Source organism: Phlebotomus papatasi, chromosome 3 (assembly GCF_024763615.1).
Source record: "Phlebotomus papatasi isolate M1 chromosome 3, Ppap_2.1, whole genome shotgun sequence".
NCBI classification, from domain to species: domain Eukaryota; kingdom Metazoa; phylum Arthropoda; class Insecta; order Diptera; family Psychodidae; genus Phlebotomus; species Phlebotomus papatasi.
In genome coordinates, this window is record NC_077224.1 from 8,010,512 (window position 1) to 8,033,428 (window position 22,917).

Sequence of the window (22,917 nt, forward strand, 5' to 3'; positions counted from 1 at the left end):
TTATTTAGAAATGACTTTTTTCGAAATTACGAATCAATTTAATCCTTTATAAACCGATGTGCACCGGTTCGAACCGTTCAAACACTCTGCAATGCTGAAACGCTTTGGCACCTCTTTTGATTGATTTTACTACATTAATGGAATTGAATTGAAGTAACTCCATGGCAATAAAATAATGTTATAAATCCTTATTTTTTTTAGTAGTTCTTTGGTACATCAGTCGAGATGAAATTTTACATCGAAAAAGAGTAATAATTACATCGATATCCGACGAATTAATTCAACTCGCACGAAGAGTTGTTTCAACTCTATTTACTAAAATTTACAACGAAAAAGAGTGACAATTATATCGATATTCGTAGAGTTAATTCAACTCTGCCATAAAATTGTTCTAACTTTTTAGGTTTTTTCTTAGTGAAGGATGGATATAGAACTATCATTGCGAATAGGTCAAGCTTATGCAGTTATGAGGGAGCTTAGCAGAAGCGTGGCGTGGAAGGCCGAGCTTAACCGTTCGGCTAAATTATCGGTTTTCAAATATGAGTTTATTTCTATTCTCACCTAAATATGATCATGAAATTTGGATAATGGCCAAAAAAGTAAGATATTATCTACAAGCTGCCGATATGAGGTACCTCCGGGCGGTTAAGAGAATCACTCGTCGAGATCGAGTAAGGAACGCAGCCATTCGTGAGAAGTTAAGCATCAAGGAATTGCTTCTTCGACTTAAGACATCACAACTTTGATGGTATGGGCATATTCAGCGCATGAATAGAGAAATTTTTGAAGGATAATCCGGTGTTCGTCAGGTGTCTTTTCTTCCCAGAGCTTTCGGTGCACAATTGATCTTCTTCAGTGGCTGAAGGAAATAATTTTTTTCAAAAAAATTAACATTCAATACATCTGGGGAAACTTCTTAGTTCGGGACAGAAAGTATGTCTTCATTGGGTACAGATAACAAGAGTCACACACTTAACAAAAAATTTACAAAATTTATTATCTGTATCCAATTAAGATATCTTTTCTGTCCCGATAGCTAAAATAAATTTTTGTTGCAGTCTTAAAGAACCGATAATAGTTCTTACTCAAATTCAAAGAATGAAAGTTTCAGAAAAGTTTCATAAATTTCAAGACTACACTCTTAAAAAAATTTAGTCCCAACTACCTCATATACAGTTATGGAAACTATAAGATATAGTAAGTATAGACCCATCCATATATTTAGCTAGGGTAACTAATAGTTGACCAATATTAGTTACAGTATCTTTTTCATTTAGTTATCATAACTAAATTAGATTAGTAACGGGTACTATAACATATTAGTTCCAATAACTAAATAAATGTGGTTGAAATCCATCTTATTGGCCGTAATAACTATATCATATTAGTTGTGGTTACTGTATAGCTTGAAAAGGCTTCAACACATAAGTAAAAAACCACTCTTTACTATTAGAAAAGTTGTCAGAACATTATGAATATATAGCACCATTTATTTGCATTAGTTGTGAGAACTAAAAGGAATTAGTGACCAATATTAGTTGGGATATTAATTTCATTTAATTAACACTAGCAAATATAATTATATGAAACCATTATGAAATAATTGCCGAAACTTATCTACCTAAATATTGCCTTATGTTCTCACTACTAATAAATTTATTATGAGTAAAATGTTTTAAGATTATAAGAACTATTTTAAATAGATTTGATAATAATCATCCGATCAACTAATTTTCATTAGTAATGATGTCTAAATATTTCTAAGAGTGTAATTCTTTTCACTAATAAACTTTATACAGAATTTTTAGATCAAGTTCACGATCAGGGTGAGAAACTTTTGAGAGGAATTTCTTGGTTTTCAATCTGGAGTGGTCTTTCTAATTGGATTTTGTTGTCACATCGTCATCCCTAGGTGAAATCACTCCTCCACAATCAGAATGAATTTACACATCAAAATATTGACACTGCACGAGGAGAAGTTGGTAGGTGCAGGAAGATCCACGGAGTGAGGTGAAAAAGAAGAAGAGTCCAACACTCAAACATAGAAATGAGTTCATATTTGAATATGAATGACAATAATGCGTGGGAAAAAATTAGAAAATCAAATAAAGAGTTTGACACTAAATGTGTTAATAGTTATTTTGTGTCGCACCTGAGTTACATTATATCCACAAATGTGACCAAAAAGTGGGGAGTACTGGCGTGTTTGCAGATGATGACAAAAAGAGTCAGTGGACAAGGTGAGATGAATGGGAAGAAAACTGCCATATCTCTATATTGCTAATTATCGTCTCTTGGGCTTTTGGACTGAAGTAAAGGGAAACAGTGTTGAAAAATAATTTGAGTAAATAAATATTGCGCGTGGAAAAAGAAGTGCAGTTAGTCCGCGAAGAAGCGCACATTCCACGAAATCTTTCACAAAAGCCCAAAAGAATTTTCTCTCATCAGGCAGCTTTGCAACAAAAAAGCCAGAAGTATCAATTGAAGATCTTTTTGTGCTGGGAAATCACCTTTATAAATCCCAAAATCAAACTCACAATATTGCACTTTCAACCCTTCAAACAGCGTTTCTCAGACTGAAATCAAAGAATCACCCCCTCAGAGGGTGCTATCGACCGATTAAATCAAGTACAAGGGAATGCAGCAGTGAATAAATCACATTGTCGGCACTTTTTACACCATCCCGGACTCTATTTCATCCCTAGTCACTCAAGTGCTTATTTAGAAGATGAGAGATCTCTGTTGAACCCTCCAATTGGACTAGGGAAGGGTTCAAAGGGCCTCCTTTGTACCAGATCTAAACTCAAATATTTCCTCAATAGAAATTTCTGTTTCACAGATTTTTCGCCTAATACCTCGGAATTTAATGAGTTTAGTAGAAAAAGCTTTTCTTTTGAGAAGCAATGTCCCAATGAATGTTTCTTTTGAAGCTTACAGGACAAAGAAAAGATCCGATTATAGGAGCATTAATTAGAGGAAATTGCGCAGGAGTAAGCTTATTTAAATTAAAGAAGGTTGTACAAAGAACAGCTAAAAACTTATGTTAGATTATTAAATTTAATTTAATGTATTATTAGGTACAGTTAAAGAGGAGACAAAGCGTTCCATACTTTGTGATATGTTCGAACTAGTGACTTTGATGCTGTACTTTAAAAGTATACTTTCGCATAATTTACCGATTCACAATGGAATTGAACCGATCTGTCCAATCGATTGAATCCTTCAGAAGATACCCGAAAATAATTTTAGATTAAGGCCAGAATCACATTGACAATAAAATGCTCGCCTTAGCCTCACCGTATTTCGTTTAGTTACGCATTTGCATTGCAATTTTTACCCAAATCCTCGATTACCGTATTACCTTATCTCATACTCAGTGGCACTAGTTGAAAATAATATAAGAAAATTGAAGAAATAAAATGAAAATGCGATATACGGTGAGCAGAAAAAAAACTGTGCGATTAATTTCTCTTACAAACTTATTTTCACCTAGTGCCACCGAGTATGAGATAAGGTAATACGGTAATCGAGGATTTGCGTAAGAATTGCAATGAAAATGCGTAAATTTACGAAATCCTGTAAACATTTTACTGCCAATGTGATTCTGCCCTAATGCAATTGATTTTCGGGTAAAAATTGGTCATCGGTCAATACGGTCCTTTATTGGTTCATAACCAATTGAAAACGATTCTGAATTGTCAGAAATTCCAAGACCTTTCCAGAAAGCCCAAACATTACATCAGTCGACTGAGAAATAAGCTCTTTAGAGGCTTTTAAAACTTTGACCTTGAAAAACGGTTATTGGGAATGATTCTACGGTGATTGATATATGAACGAAAAGTCCGCTTAAAACATCTATAAATAAAAATCTTCGTTTGATCAGTATCTACATTTCTAAGGAGAAAAAATCAAATTTGATCAGTAGGGAAGATGGGGCAGTTTCAGACAACTGATGCTTTTTTATTGTCATACACCAAATGTTTATTAACTATTTTTAAAACTAGTAGGTTTCGCTATTATCGGGCTAGTACATTATATAACTTAAATATATTCAAAATTGTTTTCATAAATTAATCTGTTACCTCAAAGTTTCATGCATTCAAAAGTTATGCACTTCTGATACTGCTCCACCCGATTTTACTCAATTTAGATTTCAGATCATCCCAAAATCAGTAGTCATTTTGTTTTGTATTTGCCAGTTGAATAAATTAGATTTACTTTTGCCAAGTAAAAATAGGGTTTTTTACTGATCAAAATTCAATAGGTTGCAGTATATTGGGCAGTATTTTCATATAAAAGGTTAGTAAAAATTAAATTTGATCGGTATAGAAAACGGGCATAATAAAGAACCAATTCGTTAACCCTTTAAGGACGAGACGGTCAAAAATTGGGGGTCAGGAAAAATATTTTTTTCAGACATTTTAGAGCAAAACACAACTTTAGAAGGCCCTAGGAAAAATTTAATTTTTGGGTCACCGGTGATCCAATCGTCCTTAAAGGGTTAAAGTAGTGAAATTTTTTACAAAACGGAAATGAAGAAGTTATGAATCTTCTTGAGATGTTGTGTAATCAGCAGTAATTAGTAAACAAACCTTATGTCTCTGTCATACACTTTACTTTAGAAAATGAGAGGTTTTGTTGAACGTTTCGATTGAACTAAATTTAATTTAGTCTGATGTTTAAAAAAAGAAGAAGAGTCCGAAATAATAGAATAGATATATGCAAAACGTTTGAAAAAGACAGAGGCTTAAATTTCGATTACGTGAAATTTTCCTGATCTAAAAGAGGGGCCAGAGCCGTAATGAGTTAAATTTTCTGTAAAATTCTGTCTTTTAATTCTAAGCTAAACTCTTTTCCTTTCTTACATAAAATGTGTTGTGTATTTCAATTTCATTCTTCACAAAATAAAACTATCTTTGTTGTATTCATTGGTCCTTTTTTTGCCTAAAACAAATTAGTAGTAAAAATCGAATTCGATCAATAAAAACCTAAATTTGGTTAGGAAAACAGTAGATGTTGGCCAATAGAAAATAATTCTAATTGATATTTAAATTCATTGGGAGTAAAATGGCAATCTTATTATTTTCTCTTTGGGAAAACTTAAATGATAGTATCACTGCTTTTTGCATACTGATCAAATTTTCTTTCTTGCTGACCAAATTTCGCTTTTAACTCCTCATTTGCACAGTGGTGTTTTCTTTTTTTCTTACTTCTTTGGGGTAATGTTATAATGGTGTAATATACAGGATTATTGATTTGTACGTAAGAATGATCTTCAACCGTCTTCAAGGATATTTTAAACTTACCCATATACTTCGGCCGAGAAGATTTTGGTATACAAAATTTGTACAGAACACTGAGAAATGAAGTCAGTTTTTGGAATTTATGTGCTTCAAGAACTAAGCTTTGAATTTACTAGTCCCTTGAGCTTTCTATTCGCAATAACCAGGAACTATATCAGCCAATCTGTCTAGAAAGCGATGCAAATATTTACAAAACTCTATCTAGAGCGTGTTTGCTCTAGCCTAGAGGAGTGCCAAATGTCTTTTATCTTATCTCACCCAGCTGCATCATCCTGCTCAAGTTGGCAAAAAGTGTTTTTCCGCAGTGAAAACTCCACCTTCAATCTGAGCAGTGGCTCTGGAGAGAATGACAGAGAGAGCAGAGGTTTTTCCGAGCATTTCCACCTGGAAGCATCACCCCTATCCTATCCCAACTTCAACCCTTTGTTAGTTGGTGACATTTGCGCAGATTTTTTCCCTAATTAGCCATTCGTCTGGTGCTCTTGCCCTCACGACAATTGACTCTCCTGGCTATTTAGCCATGTACAGCCCATAAAATGAAAAATCTGTCTCTCTCTCTTCAGCGGAGCGTTAGAGGAAATATAATGTGAATGTGATGAGATCTTTCAATATTGTTACTTCCCAGAGACGTTCGAGAGTTGATGGCATGAGCATGTGCCTCTCTTTTGCTTTTTCATCCATCAGTTCACCTCTTCCCAAATGCCAGGTACACATCTTGATTGTCTGGCTGTGATTCTGCATCCTCAAGTCCAGGAAAGGAGTACTTAAAGTTTTCACTAAACTTAAAATGTTTGTAAGACAGTGAAAGATTTTTTTTGTGGATTTTCCTGCAGAATTTGGTGGAAATTATGTGAAAATGTTTGAGTGAAAATTTGTGGGAAAACAATCTGTGCAATTTGTTCCTCCTGAGGAGAAATGGTTTATTGGAAAAACAACCTGTGGTACTCAGTTCTTGTGTTTTCCCTCTTCCTCGTTCACAGGTAAGACACCCCAAGTAAAAAAAACCCAAATCTTAGACTCGATTTTTGCTCCTCATGGGAACATCGAGTAAGTTGTTCCCCCAGAGAAAAAAATTTGTCTCCAACTCTTAAGCAACTCTTCAGTTGGAATTTTAGCAATTTTGTCCAATGTCCGATTAAACATATTTATGATACCGACTGTTTGGACTGAAAAATATCGAGACATTGGACTTTTTCAGTCACTTTTGGCCATTCATCACACCATATCAAGGTTGTCTGTCATTCCCCAACTATCATTAGAGTTTGAATATGGGTAAAAACAAACGATTTTGAGATCATCTGCAAAAATTTGCCAGTCGTCTGGTATTTTAATCTAAATATACCTCCCCTTCCAAGTTAATCTCCTTTGTTGATTTTCAGGTGAATTCGCCAAAAGGTTAAATAGTTCAACCGGGTTTTGGCAAGCAAAAAAAGAATTTGTGCTGAAGATTGAATTGCACAATTTCCGGTAACGTTTCAGTGGAGATTAAAAATTAATCATTTGTCAGATTTGTCATTAAATAAAAATAAACAATGACTACACATGTTTTTTTTATAAATTCGTATGGTTTTGTTTTATTGAGTAAATGAAAAGACAAGTTCGTTTGAGGGAAAATCTACATCCCTGCAAAACTTGCACAATTTAAGGGTAAAGTTTCATTGAAAAATACGTTGAGTCATTGAAATTATACGTATATACAACTTGATATAGTTAAAATTGGACAATCAGAACCGGAGCCATTAATTTTTAAATTTTGGAAAACATAAATAAAACTCAAAATTTATATAGAAAAGATTTAGCTGTGATCAGAACAAAAGAATTTAAGATTTCATATCCTTATAAGGCCTCCAATAAGTTTTTATATCGGTCTTTTAAAAGACCGAATTAATCAATCGGACACATGGTTCAAATCTCTATACTACAGTGGGACCTCGATAGAGTCAACCCCCAATAGAGTCAATCTCCAATAGAGTCAACAGCTATTTTTTTACTATACGGACTCCGATAGAGTCAACTTGGACCCAAATTGACTCCGATAGAGTCAACTTTTCCATTATTATTGAACTAATTATATTGCATGACTTTTTCGAAATTAAAATCAGTGTTTTGGTGTATCAATGTAACGTTTTTAACACAAGAAAAACAATACTATGATAAAATTCGTATATAAACCGTGTAATCAATTCTCGACAAAATAATTTTCTTTCCGTGATTTTAAGCGTTTTGACCGATTGAAAGTTCTCTTGTTTTTTCTCTCTTATCTTAAGACTTTTTGATTAGGTCTATGACCCCGTATGACGTGTTTTCTTGTAATCACAAAAAAAAAAAGATTTTAGCACTGAAAAGGGAGGAGCAGGGAGGAAGTGAGGGTCATAATATAATCCCCAGGTTGACTTATTAGGGGGTCATCTGAACTGAAGGCTCCAAGTAGATATCTCTAACCATTTAGCGCCCATTTTTCAAAATAAGAAGAAAATGAAATAAAATAAGTTTAGAGCCATTATGTCATAACGAAAAAAAAACTATCAATTTCTTCTTTCATAGAAGTTTAAAATAAATTCTAAATAGTAAGCTTAATTGTATCAGAATTTTCAACAATTAAATATCTACCGGAACTCTTCTAAAAACATTGAAAAAAGAAAGACACCATTTCCTTATCGTAATATCGTGGATTGACCTCAATATTATCACATGGATAGTAATTTTTACTTAAGATACTTACTAATAATAAAAACATTCTGTTAAATTATTCCTTAATCTCCAACTTTTGCCCAAACATACGACATTTTTGGACCAGGGGGTGTAGAATTTATGGGTTAATTAAACAGAATATTCTGCTATTGTGTTAAATTTATGAATTATCTTGTACAATCATAAAATAATACTCCTTTATATCAAAATTTCACATTTTAATTGATTTTTTCGAACTCCGATAGAGTCACCGAATCCAATGGAGTCAACAGTCCTAGAAATAATTAGTTGACTCTATCGAAGTCCCACTGTACTTCCAGAACTCCGAGAGTGTTTAAAAAAAAGTAAATTCTTCCGGTACTTCTCGAATTTCCTTTAGTCTTATGTTTATAAATTAGGCCGTAGCAGCCAAAATCCCGAAAGGTAAAATTCCGAAAAAGCTCTTTGATATTATCGAATCGATAGAACAGTAGAGTACGTTCACGTTCGATTTTAAAGCAAATTTGTTCATATTCGCTGTAGTTCCTCTTGTTTTATCGTGATTCTTTATATTTATGCACTTTTTGTGGAATTCATAATGATTTTGATGCCCAAATCTCTCGGTAATTTGCATAAGATTTTGCCCCATATGTCCGATTGAGAGAGAGTCTACTGTATTGATAATTCTATATCTGTTACGGCGTTATCACAATTGCACATTAAAATTTTAATGTGATTCACATTAATTGTCGCTCGTGAGCATCCAAATATATTATTTGTGTCTTTGAGTTACTTAATATTTGGGGTTTTTCTATTTATAAAGAAGTGGACTTGGCCTGCAAAAATAAGTTTAAATTTACCTAAAGCATAAATATTTTTCACATTAAAAAATTAAAGAGAAAATCGCATTAATTTTTCGCATTAATGCTATAAATCAATTTATATCAAATTTTACGGGCCAAGTCTACCTTTTTATCAACAAATAGATCAAATTTTGAATATAAAATCATTAAAGCACACAAATTACACATTTGGAGTTTCACCAGCGACAATTAATGTGAATCATATTAAAATTTTAATGTGCAAGTGTGATAACACAGTTAGATTCAGTGAATGACGCATTTTAAACTATTTTGGCAAATTTGACTGTTGATAAATATTTATATTAATTACAAAAATTGCAGTTTTTATTTATAATTTGCAAAATCGACAGTCGGTAGAACTGCAACTGAATTTTAGTATGCATTACATAGAATCAAATAATTCAGTATTTAAATCGTATTAAATCGTTTTTACGCTTCTTTTCTGCGATCAATTTTTATTAAATTGCTCTTGCATAAGGTTGTATTTTGTATAAGTCGGTGGGCATTTCAACTACATCTACACTGAAAAAATTGTTCAATTTTGTCGATTAAGGGACCCTCTAATAGAGACACTTCGTAAAGAATCCCCCTCAAATTGGTTAATGGTTGAAATTGTTATCAGAAATGTGGCTTGTAGTCTAATTTATACAGGATGCATAAAAGACAAAAAATTCCAGGGAACATAAAAAAAAACTAAGCGCCACTTGGTATCTCTCCAGAGGCCCCTTATAAGAGCAGTTGAATGGGCCAGAAGAAGTGGAGGAAGTCCAAGACACGACAGACGGCTTCCAATTAATAAATTTGGAAGGTAAAAGAAGCCTTATCAGTGGAATTAAGAAGAGGGAGAAGTTGAATGTATCGAGATAAATGGTATAAAATACGATTTGATGGACAATTTTCTCCATCTTCCCACAATACATTGAGCCCAAAGAATGCATTCCTTGATTCTCCCAGCAATGACTGTTATATTCAGAAATTGTTCATTGTTCTACGGTGGCTCCGGAAGGTGAAATTGTCAGGAAGTGAAGTCACGTAGAACATTTAGGTATCATTGAAGATTTTTGTGCTGAGGAATTGTGAATGAAGAGACTGTTACCTGGCGTCTAGAACATCTTCTTCGGCAACTAAATGGGTCATGGTGTGGTCCTCTATTTTTTTTTGTAGGGCAACAATAACTTCTAGAGATCACGAAAGACATCTTGACCGCTTATCTTAATGGCAGAGGCGCTGAAGAGGCCAAAAGGAGAATAATTGATGGGCAACAATGTCAGAGAAAATGTCCTCAACATCTCACGTGCTTCTCCCGCCTCCGAAAAATTTTGTAACAATATGGTATAAACAGCAATTATTGCACAGGAATAGTTTAGTGCCATGAGATTCTCCCAGAATTCAAGAATCTTCCATGGAAGTGGTAAGATGAGGTAGATATTGCCTCGCGAAAGCACTCAAAGAATTCTGTTTCTCAAAAGAACTCTCCGTCTCCCATTCACATTTGCAAAATTTGCACCAAACATTCAGAATTTAGCAATCCAAAAAGCCCAGTCAGATCTCCAAAAATCGATTTTTAATTTGATCATCCGAAATAAAATGACCACAGTGGGGGAATTTTCCCACGATCAACTATAAAAATGTCTCTCTTGTTCTTGCATCACTAATTGGAGGAGCATCGTCTTGGGATCCCGCATCTAAGCAAAAAAAAAGACACACCCGAGTGCTGATAATGACAAAATGGAATTCATACAATTCTGTATATGTCATCACACTGAACCAAAATTGCCAAGAACTTTTTCTTCCAGACCATTCTCATTTTTGCATTCCATCCGCCAAATAGTTTGAGCAACTCTCACATGGCTTGGACAAAGGATTGAATGCATTCTTTGGCTTCTCTATTAATAATTTTTATGTTATCCCTCTGGAGAGATACTTCAAAAGGTAGAAAAATTGTGCTTCTCATCGGAAAGTCTTGCATTCTAGAAGATTTTTCACACGGATCCATCATTAGAGAAATTCTGGGAAAGAACTGGGATGAAAGACACATTTTAAAGTCGCAATATGAATTTCATTCCAAAAATTTTATGGGAATATTTATTTGTCTAGATTTTGCAAAATATTCATAATAGTTGTCAGTTATCGTTCATCTTTGTAATACTACAATATATTGTAAATTTTTGCAAAATCTGAAAAACAATTACCATAGCTTGAAACTCGAAAATATTTAAAAGATAATATTCGAATTATTCCCATTATTCGCTTGATATTCTTAAAATTCGGAAAAGATTTGAAACATTCTAAAAATACTCCCAATATGCGAAACATATTTAGAATATTTGAAATATTTCGAAAATATTCACAATATTCTTTAAATATTTTCAATATTCACAGAACCTCTGTTTAGTATTGATCACTGTCAACATAGTAAAATTCGCTCAAATATATTTGTTATGACTATAACGAAATATTCCAAAATGGAGGATTAAACTTTTTTATTTTATTTTTTTTTATCTTAAAAACGACCATAATAAACTATATTACTAACCATAATAAATACTATAAAACAGAGTGGGGTAATTTGAAGATGATTTTGTGGTTATTATTTAAAATTTTTCCTTAATATTTTTGGTTAGACTATGTTTATGGTTAGACTAAAATGCAATATGGCGGAGAAAAATTCCGAATGCTAATACCTGGATATTCGAAGATCTATTTCGAGAATTAATTAAGAAACTTTTAACAATGGGGTTCGGAAATCGTCGGAAGTGGAAAACCAGTCAGAGAAAATGCATTAACTTTTTCCAAAGCTTTCGGCTCAGTCTCTAAGCCTTCATCAATAGATGGAGCAATAAAGCTGAAGCAATTCCCGCAAGGGGAGTTCGGAACATCCATTATTTTTTCTTATACAGGTAGAGATCGTCAGTCCCATGCCAGAAAAATTCCTGGTGACCTAAAGTACATTCGAACAAGGGACACTTGCATCATAGAGCGAGTACTCTAGCACTTGACCCATTGAGTTCCCAATTAGAGTCCTCTGTTCTTAAATTAACTAAAGCTAAAGTTCAAGGGCATAATTCTACACTTCTGGGTCTTCGACGGCCCCTATAAGTTCAAATTAACTGACAGCATCTAATTAAAATAAAATATGGGATATCTTAACCCTAGCTGAAATTCATTTCAAAAGAATTCCACTGAGAATAATGGCGTGAGAGTGTTACTGGATCGGAAGATTATGGGTCTTTCGGAATTGTTCCCGTAAGTATATGTTAAAAATGGTTTTACATTTTATTTTAATTTTCCGAATACAGGATGTTCTTTAAGTTAACATTTTGTTAATTATCCTAATTACTTTAAACCATTCTAAGGCTAAAATTTACCTCTATAGGATGTATTTTACAATAAGCTCTATTTAAATTGGGCTAGTTGGATAGGCATGTGAAATTCGGATAAATATAAACCGATTACAAATCATTAAAACTTCGTCTATATCGTATTTGGTTTAAACCTTAAAGTTGATGTCGGATCCCTTTAACCAAGTCTTAAATAAATCATAAAACTAACGAATTCGAGTATTTAAAATCTTCGAAAAAACACTAGCCGTACTCACTATGGCGTTGTTATCTCGTAATCTCCGTAATCTGTTATCTTGTTATAATTTTTCATTTATAAAATACATTACGAGAACATAACGAGATAACGAGATAACGATATTACAAGATAACAGCGCCATAGTGAGTACGGCTACTATATTTTAAAATTTTGAATAATATTTTTGAAAAATTATTATTTTTTAAACAAATATTATATTTGATTGAATAAACCTTTTCTTTACGTGTTGTTACTTTTATGTTGATATCCGTTTTAGTTCATACTCCTCATCATATAGCTTTAAAGTCTTAAGTTTATATAAAAAAAATAACTCAATTTTCTTAATTATATCCTCCTGTATCCATGGAAAATGCTTCTGAAGTCGCAAAAAGCCGTAGCTAAGTATCTTTTTAGGCAAAATATTGAGTCAAAACACGTGTGTGTGCACGGAAAACCACTACTGACTTCCCAAGAGGGAAGATTGTCAGTACTTAAAGAACATCAAAGACTTTCCCAGAATAATTAGTTGTAATGAATTCAAGAGGAAGATTGTTGACTCACTCCCTATAAACCCTCCTTTTTCCCTCCGGAAATGTGACACTGTGAAAAAGCAAGGCAAACAGCAAGTGAAGAGGCCCAAAGTAGATGCTGATGACAATTGACTATCATCTCATTCACGAATCTTCTGGGTAGAGAGTGAAATCACGTGGAATTTTTGTCGATGAATGCATTAAAATTAATTAATATAATTAATTGCATCCAATTGGGAACACAGGAAAGTCATTTGGATGCATTCAACGCTGAAGTTGGGAGATTTAAGAGTGTCGAATTACATATGCCGTGTTCTTGGCATTTTTCCATCTCTTGCACTTGGTCCCGTGATAAAGAGATGTCACACCTGAATTATTTTCCTTCACACCTTTCCATTGGGCTGAGGTGAGAAATTGTTTTCGTTTTGTTAAAGAAACCTTTCTCTTCGGCAGCATCAGCGTACCAACAATCTTGGACATGAGAATCATTCAGACAACATGCAGAACCATTCCGGGATTCACCAAGGAACAAATTGAACTCTGTCTTCGGGCGAATGATGTAACAATGGCAGCTCTCGATGGACTCGAATTTGCTATTCAAGAGTGTCAGAATCAGGTGAGGAAATTAATTTATTGCATGCTGAAGACAAGGGGTTTAATCTCATTTTACTACGTGTTTAATTCCAAAACGAACAATTAAATGTAGTGAAATGGAAAACTTTTGGAAGAAAGAGTGATAGATAGGGGAAAGTACTCTCCCTTCGAACGTTCATGCCTTGGAATAACATGATTTTTTTTTATTTTTCCTAAAAAATATACATTTTCTATTAAATATTAGTTTGCTTATTATCAATAAGTGATAATTATATGTAAGTCTCTTAGAAAAATAGATGAAATTCATATTATTCATAGGCATCAACGTTCGAAGGGAGAGTACTTTTTTCTATATAGCTTTCCAGGTTTGCGAAATATCCGAACTTGTAGAAAAAGTTGGTTCAGAATTGTCAAAGATTGAAATATTTCTCGAATAAAGTCAAACTTGTTCTCAGTGGTTGAGAACTACGCTTCCTACAGCTGTTTAAACTCTGACCTTGAAAACTAATTAGAAGAAATAATTCAAGTACATTGTTGAACCTGGACGAAAAGTCTTCCTTGAAAATTCGTCGATTGCACCGAACTTTGTCGTATCTGCATTTCTTTTGTATCAATGTTTCACCCAAAAGGCGATGTCTAACTGATTTATTCTGTTTTTGGCAGACACAAAAAAAATGTAGATACGACAACGGTTGGCGTGACCGAAAATTAGTAATTTTTCGAAACTTTTATATTTCGTTACGGAAATGTTTCAATTATGGCAGTTACCCGTTTACAATCTAATTTAAACAAAAATTTGTTGATGTAGTTTTAAATTTAATTTTCGAATATTAGGGTTAAGGGGTAATTTTTCATTTTGAATTTGATATCGTAGGCTTATGCAGGTAATTATTTGATAAGTAATTCTTTGCAAGTAATTCGAACATGATTCTTCTACGGCTTTTTTACATTAAACACAAAGCCGTCTTCAGGTTAAGGGTTTAGCACAGTTTTCGAAAGTCCTAAAATCATAAATATCAACCAATTTTATTGGTTTTTCAGAATCTGATAAATAATTTTCCCAAATAATCTAATTTTAAATCAAAATGTTAGAGAGCTTTTGAAAAAAATTGATTGATAAGAAATTATACAAGCTAAGCCATACAGCTAAGCCTTAAGACTGAATCCGTCATTGACTACATTCACAAGTGTAGTTTGATTCTTTGGCTAAAAGATAAATGGAACTCTTATTGCACAAAATGTCGCTGATATTTAAAGATTAAAACACAATTTCGAATTTTCTAACTCAAATTTCGGTCATAGTGGGAAAAATTATTGAAATATCATTAAAAAGCTAGAAAAGAGTGCCTCAGTAATGAGTAAGGGATTTAATAAAAGGATTGCAATAGTAAACATCATTGCATAGCATTATTCTTACAACAAAGTGAAGATTGAGATGTTTTGACACTCCAAACACTTAAAAATTCGAACATGAATACTTTAATCATCTTGCGGAATTATGAAGAAGAAAAGTAATGTATTTTTATGGATTTTTGAATCAATCTTCGAATTTAACAAACTGACTTGTGAATGGTTAGATTAAATCGAAAATTTTTATTTTTGAAAATAGATAATCTTAATGGCTTCTGAATTACGAGAATATTTTGAAATTAATTGACGTCACTATTCTAAGTAAATTGTATTTAACAAAACTGTATTTTGACCAGGATAAAAGATTCGCAGATCAGTTTTAAAATCCGGATGAAATACAGTTTGACTATAGTGTTCGAATTTTGAGGAACATCGAATGTCAACAGTGGTAGTTTTCTTAAGGTTTATTGTGACACGAAAATTACTCTTTATTTTACCATAAAAGTATAATCTTTGAGTTTTGTGAAAGTTTTTAGTGAAGTGTTTTAAAAAATGATCTAAACTAAGATGATAAACTAATGATAAACTAAGAAGATAAACTTTGCGCGAAAATAGAGTTCCAATATTCGATATTTAATTTGAAGTTTCAAAGATTATCGAAATTTGTACAAAATATGCTTTGTTCAAAGCTGAAGTTTAAAAAATTCAAAGGATGGTTTCGAAAGTTTAAGTCATCGATTACTTCTCATTTTGTGCACATGGTGGGTGTAGAATTACTTGTTCGAATTTCGATGTATCAAAATTAGTCTGTTTTTGTTTTTTTGTTGGAAAAATCAAAGCAAAACAGCTTATTTAATTAGAACGTCTTTCAGAATCACTGACTAATATTTTAACTTTTTTATTTTAAAAAGTTACCATTGTGATTTGTTATAAGTTTTCCCGCTTTGTTCGAAAATTTCATTAAAAATCGAAAGTGAATTTGGATTATTCGAACATTAACGATTTTTTTTTCAGATAGTACTCAATTTATCATTTGTTTAAATCAGTATTGGAGAATCATTCTTTATCTATAAATGGGAAGTTAGTTAAGACACTTTTAGATAAACAAACTATTATTTGCCAAGATACGAGATACATTGAAAATTATGCCTTAGACACACACTTACGTGTTAAGCCGAGAGACGGCTTATCGTAATTATAAGGAAAATAATAATTTTACTAAATTTCTATCATATTCCCACTAACTGAGCTGTCTCTCGGCTTAATCCGAGAGACGGATTAGTCGGAAACTGATTGAAATATAACCTAGAGGGGAATTCTGTAACGCCCTGTCAATGCCATATGACAAATTGGGTTCGAATCTTAGAAAAGCTTTTTCCAAATTGCGATTCTGTAGCCGTGATATTGTCATTCCTGCTAACATGGCATTGTTAGAAGTCACATATTTGAGATTTCTGGCAATTCAAATGACAATGAATTTTGTTAGACAAAGCAACCAAGACGTACTGTATTTTCATTAAATGATCAAGTATTCATTAAAAAATCAATGAATTGCATTTTCGATCTCATATGATATGACAAAAAAAGCTCGATTCTCATTGTCAGGTTTCGAACTCATGCGTGACAATGCCACGAAAATTACAGAATTCCCCTACTGATCACTATTTTGTTTATAATTACGTTAAGATTAAAAGCATAATGGTATTATTCCATTGAAAAATGAACATGATTTTTTTAGTGCTTTACTGTTCTCAAGTGCTTCTGTATTATCGACTTTTCTTTGAATTGGTTCCTGTCACGACTGTTTAGTAGTTTTAAAACACAACGTGGACCTAGAAAAATAGTCGAGGCAGGAACCAACACAAAGAAAAGTCGATAATGCAGAGGCACTTGAGAACAGTAATGTACTAAAAATCATGCTCATTTTGATTGCAATAGCACCATAATTCAATTTTTCTCTTCTTATTTAAATAGTTTCGTTGGCATCGATGGAACTGCTCTTCGCTCAGCAACAAAAGTCGAAACCCATATGCTTCAAATTTACTAAAAAGAGGTAAGATCATTTCAAAATAAACTAATACACTATATCATAATTGAATGAGACTTTGAGAGATTTTCCTGTAAGATTAATGAAGCTTTCTGATTAAGCTTCAACCTTTGATCTAACTTTTATACATTCCATTGTAACAGTAAGAAAAAAAATAGATACTTTGTTGCAAAATAGCAATCGAGTGAGAATCTTCCACTTGGCATTATTCAGTAGATGGAAGATATTTACATATTTTCAGTGAAACTGAAGGCATTGTGATAAAAAAAAGCTCCCACAGGGGGGGAAGATGAGCGGAAGATGGCATCTAATGGGCTTTCACGGGTTTGTTGGTGGAAAATGGCAATAGTGATCAATAAATTCCAGTTTACGAGGAGTTACCAATGGTATAATTGGCATTATTAGCTATGCAAACAATTATCCAATAAATTTCCATTCAATTTGTGGCTTCTGTACTTGTCTCATGCGCACCGCAATTAATTTGCAATAAAAAAGCAAATTGAATTACTTGTCTATAAATGCAACATGCACTCTCGATATTTATTGCTTGTGACATACGCCGATGTGTGTGGTGTCTGCCTGGGATTCGATGACAATTCTAAATGATCATTCATCAATTAAATCAAATCATGAGATTGTCTTTTGTCTATTTCTTATGGGAAGAAAAACACACATGAAGATGCTCTTTAGGTGCATGAAAATATCCTGAGAATTGAGGAAGACATGTCTAAATGGCAAACCAGGAAGATTGTGATAGAAAATGTCTTATGGGGATTTGATGTGAAATTGAGTTATTCAATTCACACTAAGAAAATGCACCAAGTAAACACTCCATTCTTGTCTCTTGGAGATCTAAATGAGATGACTTAGACAATAAATTCCACAATCACACAACATTTAGCACTGATGAGGAATTTTTCCAGAAGGCTCACCTCAATTCTTACCTTGTCTTCTTTTGCCGCCTTGCTGTCCTCTCATCGGACTCAAGTGACACAGGCGACAAACGTCTTTTCCAGGTGGCAAAGACATTGAATACGATTGAGGAGAATGGATGAGAAGAAAGGAATTAATTGTGATCTAGAACGAATTGTCATTGTTTTGCAGATTTGTATGGATGGGTGTGATGTGTGAGTTTCTCAGTCGTTTTCTGCTCAGGCAAGCTGTTAAACTTGCTGAAAATTTGCACTTCATTAAAACAGAAGTGGGAATCGTAATTAAAGAGAAAATTGCTTAGCTAATGGAGCTGTTACACCTATTAAATGAAATAAAATCACTTAATTATCTCGAAATTATGTAAGGCAATGCACATTTAGTACATGTTTGTACTAAAAACAATGAGATCATTATGTATCCTCTTCGTCAAGGATTACGATAACTAGAGGGACTAGAGGTGTGCAAGAATCACTTGAAGCCGAACAAACGTCAAATGAAACTTGTACGTCAATGGTCAAAACGCTATCTGAACAAACTTATTTTGACGTTTATTCGGTTTCAACGGTACATGCACATCCCTGATTTAAACTTTTAGATTTCTTTAGCCACAGAAACAAGTAAGAACTCTTGTTTATATTTTGTATCAAACTTTTAAAAATATCTGAAGTTTTCAGTTTGATGTTTTTAGTACAAGGTGAAATTTGGCCCAAAAGTTTGTAAACTGAAAATATTGAAAAGTGAACAATGGAGTGCTTTATTCTAAAATATTTTATTTTTAGTCAGTATAATATTTAACAGTAATTTTAGTACAAAACAGTTTTCCGATCAAAAGTATCACATGTGCTAAAAACAAATTGTCAATGCAACTCTTTCTGAAACCTTTTGAAATTGTCATAGATAATGTCTATTGTGTTCAAAGTTAGAAAATTTGAAAAAAAGATTATTTTTAGTACAAGAAATTAGAAAAAATAGAAAAGCTTTTTATTGTCTTTGTAAATGCAATAATTGTTCTAATATTTATCTTTTCGAAAGGATCAATATTAGATAATAATATTCCATATACATTAAATTTAGTTAGTATTATAGTTTGAAAGTAATTTAGGTACAAAACAATTTTCCGAAATTGTTAGCTGCGCTAAATATAAATTTTCTATACAGCTCTTTCTTATTTTTTTTTAAATTGCCATGCATAATATCTATAGCGCTTAAAGTTAGTTAATTAGAAAACAGATACTTTTTAGTACAAGAATTTAGACAAAAATTAAAAGCTTTTTATTGGCTTTGTAAATGCAGCAATTGTTCTAATATTTATCGTTTCCAAAGTATCAATATTAGATGATATTTCATGAACATTATATTTGGTCAGTGCAGTGTAATTATTTAATAGAGGTTTTAGTACAAAACAATCAGTTTTTAAACATGCATGTACTAAAATTTATCCGTCACCTAATAATTACCGTTCTAACATATTATGTTATACCTCTGTAAAGAATGTCTTTATCTGACAAAAATCTAATAAAAATTTTATATTCAAGTAAATATTTAGTATTTTTAAGTACTAAAGATGTTTTTGATTAAAATTGGTATAATGTAAAAAAAAGGTATTAGCCTTGAATTTTAATTGTGATAGATTGATTGTGATCAAATTCTTGTATTAAACGTTTGACATGTTTGTAAAGATATACTTAAGTTAAACAAGATACAGAGCATCAATACTTATTATATTCATTTAAAAAAAAAACTATCAAAATTTTTAATTATTGCCGAGATATTTCTATAATTCTCTCATAGTAGAACCTGATTTTTTAAGACAGTATTTTCGATAAAGCTTTGGCTTAGTACATAGTGCTATATAATCGCATTATTATTTATATTTAAGAATTAGTCAATGTGATTAGGAATACTTCATACTATTTATACTATATTCATTTGGAACGTCTTACTGTCGTACTCGTACAATATAGAAATTCGTCTAAGTCATAAAATTTGAAGTCTAGGTTTGTGTCTTTGATAATTGTATGCGATAAATGGCATAAAGATTTCGTGGCTGCATTTAGTACAGTGTAAGTGGAGTTCAGTTTAGTACACTGTGAGTGTAAAAAGAACAAATTAGTAAAGAATATTGGTGCTATTACATTTTATGCAAAATTTTCCAACAGAAAATTTTTCAAAGGAGAATTTTTCTCTCAAATATTTTTTAGTACTAAACTGCTCTCGAGTGCTTCTGCGTACATAATCACTCTTCTTTATTTTGCTTCTGGGGAAAATAGTCGTGACAGGAACCAAGAAAAAGAAAAGTCGATAACGCAGAAGCACATGAGATCAGTAATGTACTAAAAAAAAATTCTGAAAAAAATATTGTTGGGTGGTATACGTAATGTTATAAATTACTTACATTCTAAATCATGTTCTTACTGTGTGTCTAATTTTAAAGTTGTGAAGTACTTATAATGATGATGAAAGGCAGCTCAATTATTTAAAAAAAAATACTGAATCTAAAATTTAGTACAGAGATGTACTAAATATTTGTATGCCCCGCAAGATTTTTTGTGTGGAGATTTTTAAATATTTTCAAGGTAATAGCTTCGCAAGTCAGCAGATAAAAGTGATTTAAAAAAAATAAACTGATATGTTTGATCAAGAAGAATGTCTTGTGCGTCAGAATGAGTCCGATGAATTACACATAATTGGGATTTCTGTCCAAGAAAACTTCCATCCCGTTCAGTGTGTCACATGGCCACATTTTAATTGATCACCATCGAACGAACGAGAGGCAAATAATCATGGGAAATGTGTGACACTTTGGACAATCACCTGAGACACGTGAGGGAAGGTGGAGAGACGCAAAAAAAGGCACCCAAGAAGTCAAAGGAAAAATTCCTCGATCGAAGGGGAGCCACATCTCTCAAAGATGCACAAAGAAATGTCTCTCACATGGCAAAACATAAGCCAGAGAAGGCTTCTTCATCAGCCTCAAAGTGCATTGTTGCAGGAGAAAAACGACAATGATGCCAGGTTCTTGGGAGATGTAAGAAAAAGTTGTCCAGCAGACATTCAACTCACTGTACTTGTCAAAATTCGCAAAAACCAATAAAATTATGGCTCACCTTCTTCCAGCCTCACGTGAACTTCTTGTCTTGGGGATCTTCAAGAATAAGAATCCTGCCCCAGCATTAAACTGTATCGATATTCTTGCTGTATTGTTTTTCAAGTGGTTTTTTTGCCCTTATCAGCCCAAGAATTTTTTTTCCACAAACGCAATCTCGTCGCCAAAAGTGCAATAGACTTTTCAAGGGGTTGATTAACTTCAAATCTTTAGACTACATCAACAAAATCCCAAAGATAAATCACCTGAGGTTCAGCAACAAAAGATTCCATCGAGATGTGCATGGCAAAAATCACACAATTAAATATCAATTAGGCACTAATAAAATACCTGAGAATTGATTCACCCCTTTGGGATTTTATAATGCTAAATTGATGCAATGCTGCCATCCATCCTTCGCGGGATTTCTTGTGCTGCGTCCGCATTTTGCAAAAATTATTCAGTGTTTTTGCTCCGTTCGCCTCCCAAAAGAATTCCCGCCAAAAAAAGGTGCAAGAAAGGAGAGAAAGAAATATTTTGAAATTAGCACAATATCTCCGAAGATGGAGATTTTGTTGTTGTTGTTGTTGTGAGAAAAATCCCAAATGAAACATTCCTCACTGGAATCGAAAAAGTAACAGAGTTGCATGATAAAAGGGAGAAAAAAGTGAGATTTGGTGTTAATTAATGACACGTCTTTTATTTAGCCAACTGAACAACTGATAAAGGTTTTCTTTCTTGAACTTCCACTATGTCTCTTGGCCAGATACTGAGAGAAAGACTCTCAGGATAAGTGTGCATTAATGTACCATCATTCTTCACCAAATATAACTGACAAGGGGAGGGTTGTGCTGAAAAATCGTACACCACTTATTGTACTAAAAATTGTACTAATTAAAAATACCATAGGCAAAACCATAGGCTTTGTAAAAGGTGATATGCTAACATAATAATGGTCTAAATTCCCGTACAGTGGATCTTTGGATTATGCATATAACAAAATTATGCAAAAATACATTGATATTTGCGTACCATTGGGAGCCAAATTGACAAATCTTTTTTGAAATACCCCTAATATGCAAAAATGATGCGATAAATTTGAAGTGCATTTCTTATGAATAGTCAACTCTAAAATTTGCTGGAGAAGTTGGCACCAATATAGTAGTATACAAAATAGTAATATATTATATATTTGCTTAAAAAATGATTAGCGAAGATCTTTACCCGTAAAATTAGTACAGATTATCAAAACACAAACTTTTCTCAATGTTTATTACGATTTTGTTGTGTTTTTTTTTCTATTTCCTTACATTGTAGTTTAGTTATTTTGGAATGAATTAAGGCGTTGGTACGTTAGAAGAAATATTTAAAAGCAAAAAGAATTTAATTCAACACCGTAAAGACTTTTAGATCTAAATTAATCAATTCATAGCCGAAATTTTGAATACTGCAGGAAAGTTTAAGATAATAACAGAAATAATTGTAAAGGGAAATGTTTTTTTTTCTAAAAGTTCTAAATATATGGCAATATAAACTGGTGAAACAGGTGAATATCGGAACATCTTATAACTAATAATCAGGATATTAGAAAAAAAACATATATGAAAACGTTGCTTTCCAATTGTTTTTTTTCTTCAAATCATTACTAATAGTGTATAGTACTAAAGCTGAAGCCAGGTTCACGAATGATTATGAATATTTTTAGCACAAGTTATATGACCTTACACATATGCAATTTCACGTGAATTGATTTTAAGTCCCTTTTCAATATAGTGATAAAAAATCAATAATTGAATAAATTAAAAATTCTTTATTCAATATTTTCAAGAACTAAGAAGATATGTATGAAATGCATGCAAGTTTCCCAACAATTGATGGTTCTCCTGAATTTTCATATTGAGGTAAAATAGTTTGGAATAGAATTGTCGATATCTTTATATAGAAACGAAACATATTCAAGATT

At 32.6% G+C, this 22,917-nt stretch overlaps 1 protein-coding gene across 1 annotated transcript in view; it reads left to right on the top strand.

Annotated features, from left to right (window-relative positions):
* The first annotated feature begins 5,926 nt into the window (after nt 1-5,926).
* LOC129806619 (protein Wnt-10b) overlaps nt 5,927-22,917 on the top strand; it is a 29,538-nt gene continuing 12,547 nt past the window's right edge. The window contains exons 1-3 of the mRNA XM_055855340.1: nt 5,927-6,283; nt 13,399-13,561; nt 16,864-16,942. Coding sequence (XP_055711315.1) covers nt 6,219-6,283; nt 13,399-13,561; nt 16,864-16,942 — 307 coding nt within the window. The 5' untranslated portion in view covers nt 5,927-6,218. The remainder of the gene's footprint in view (nt 6,284-13,398; nt 13,562-16,863; nt 16,943-22,917) is intronic.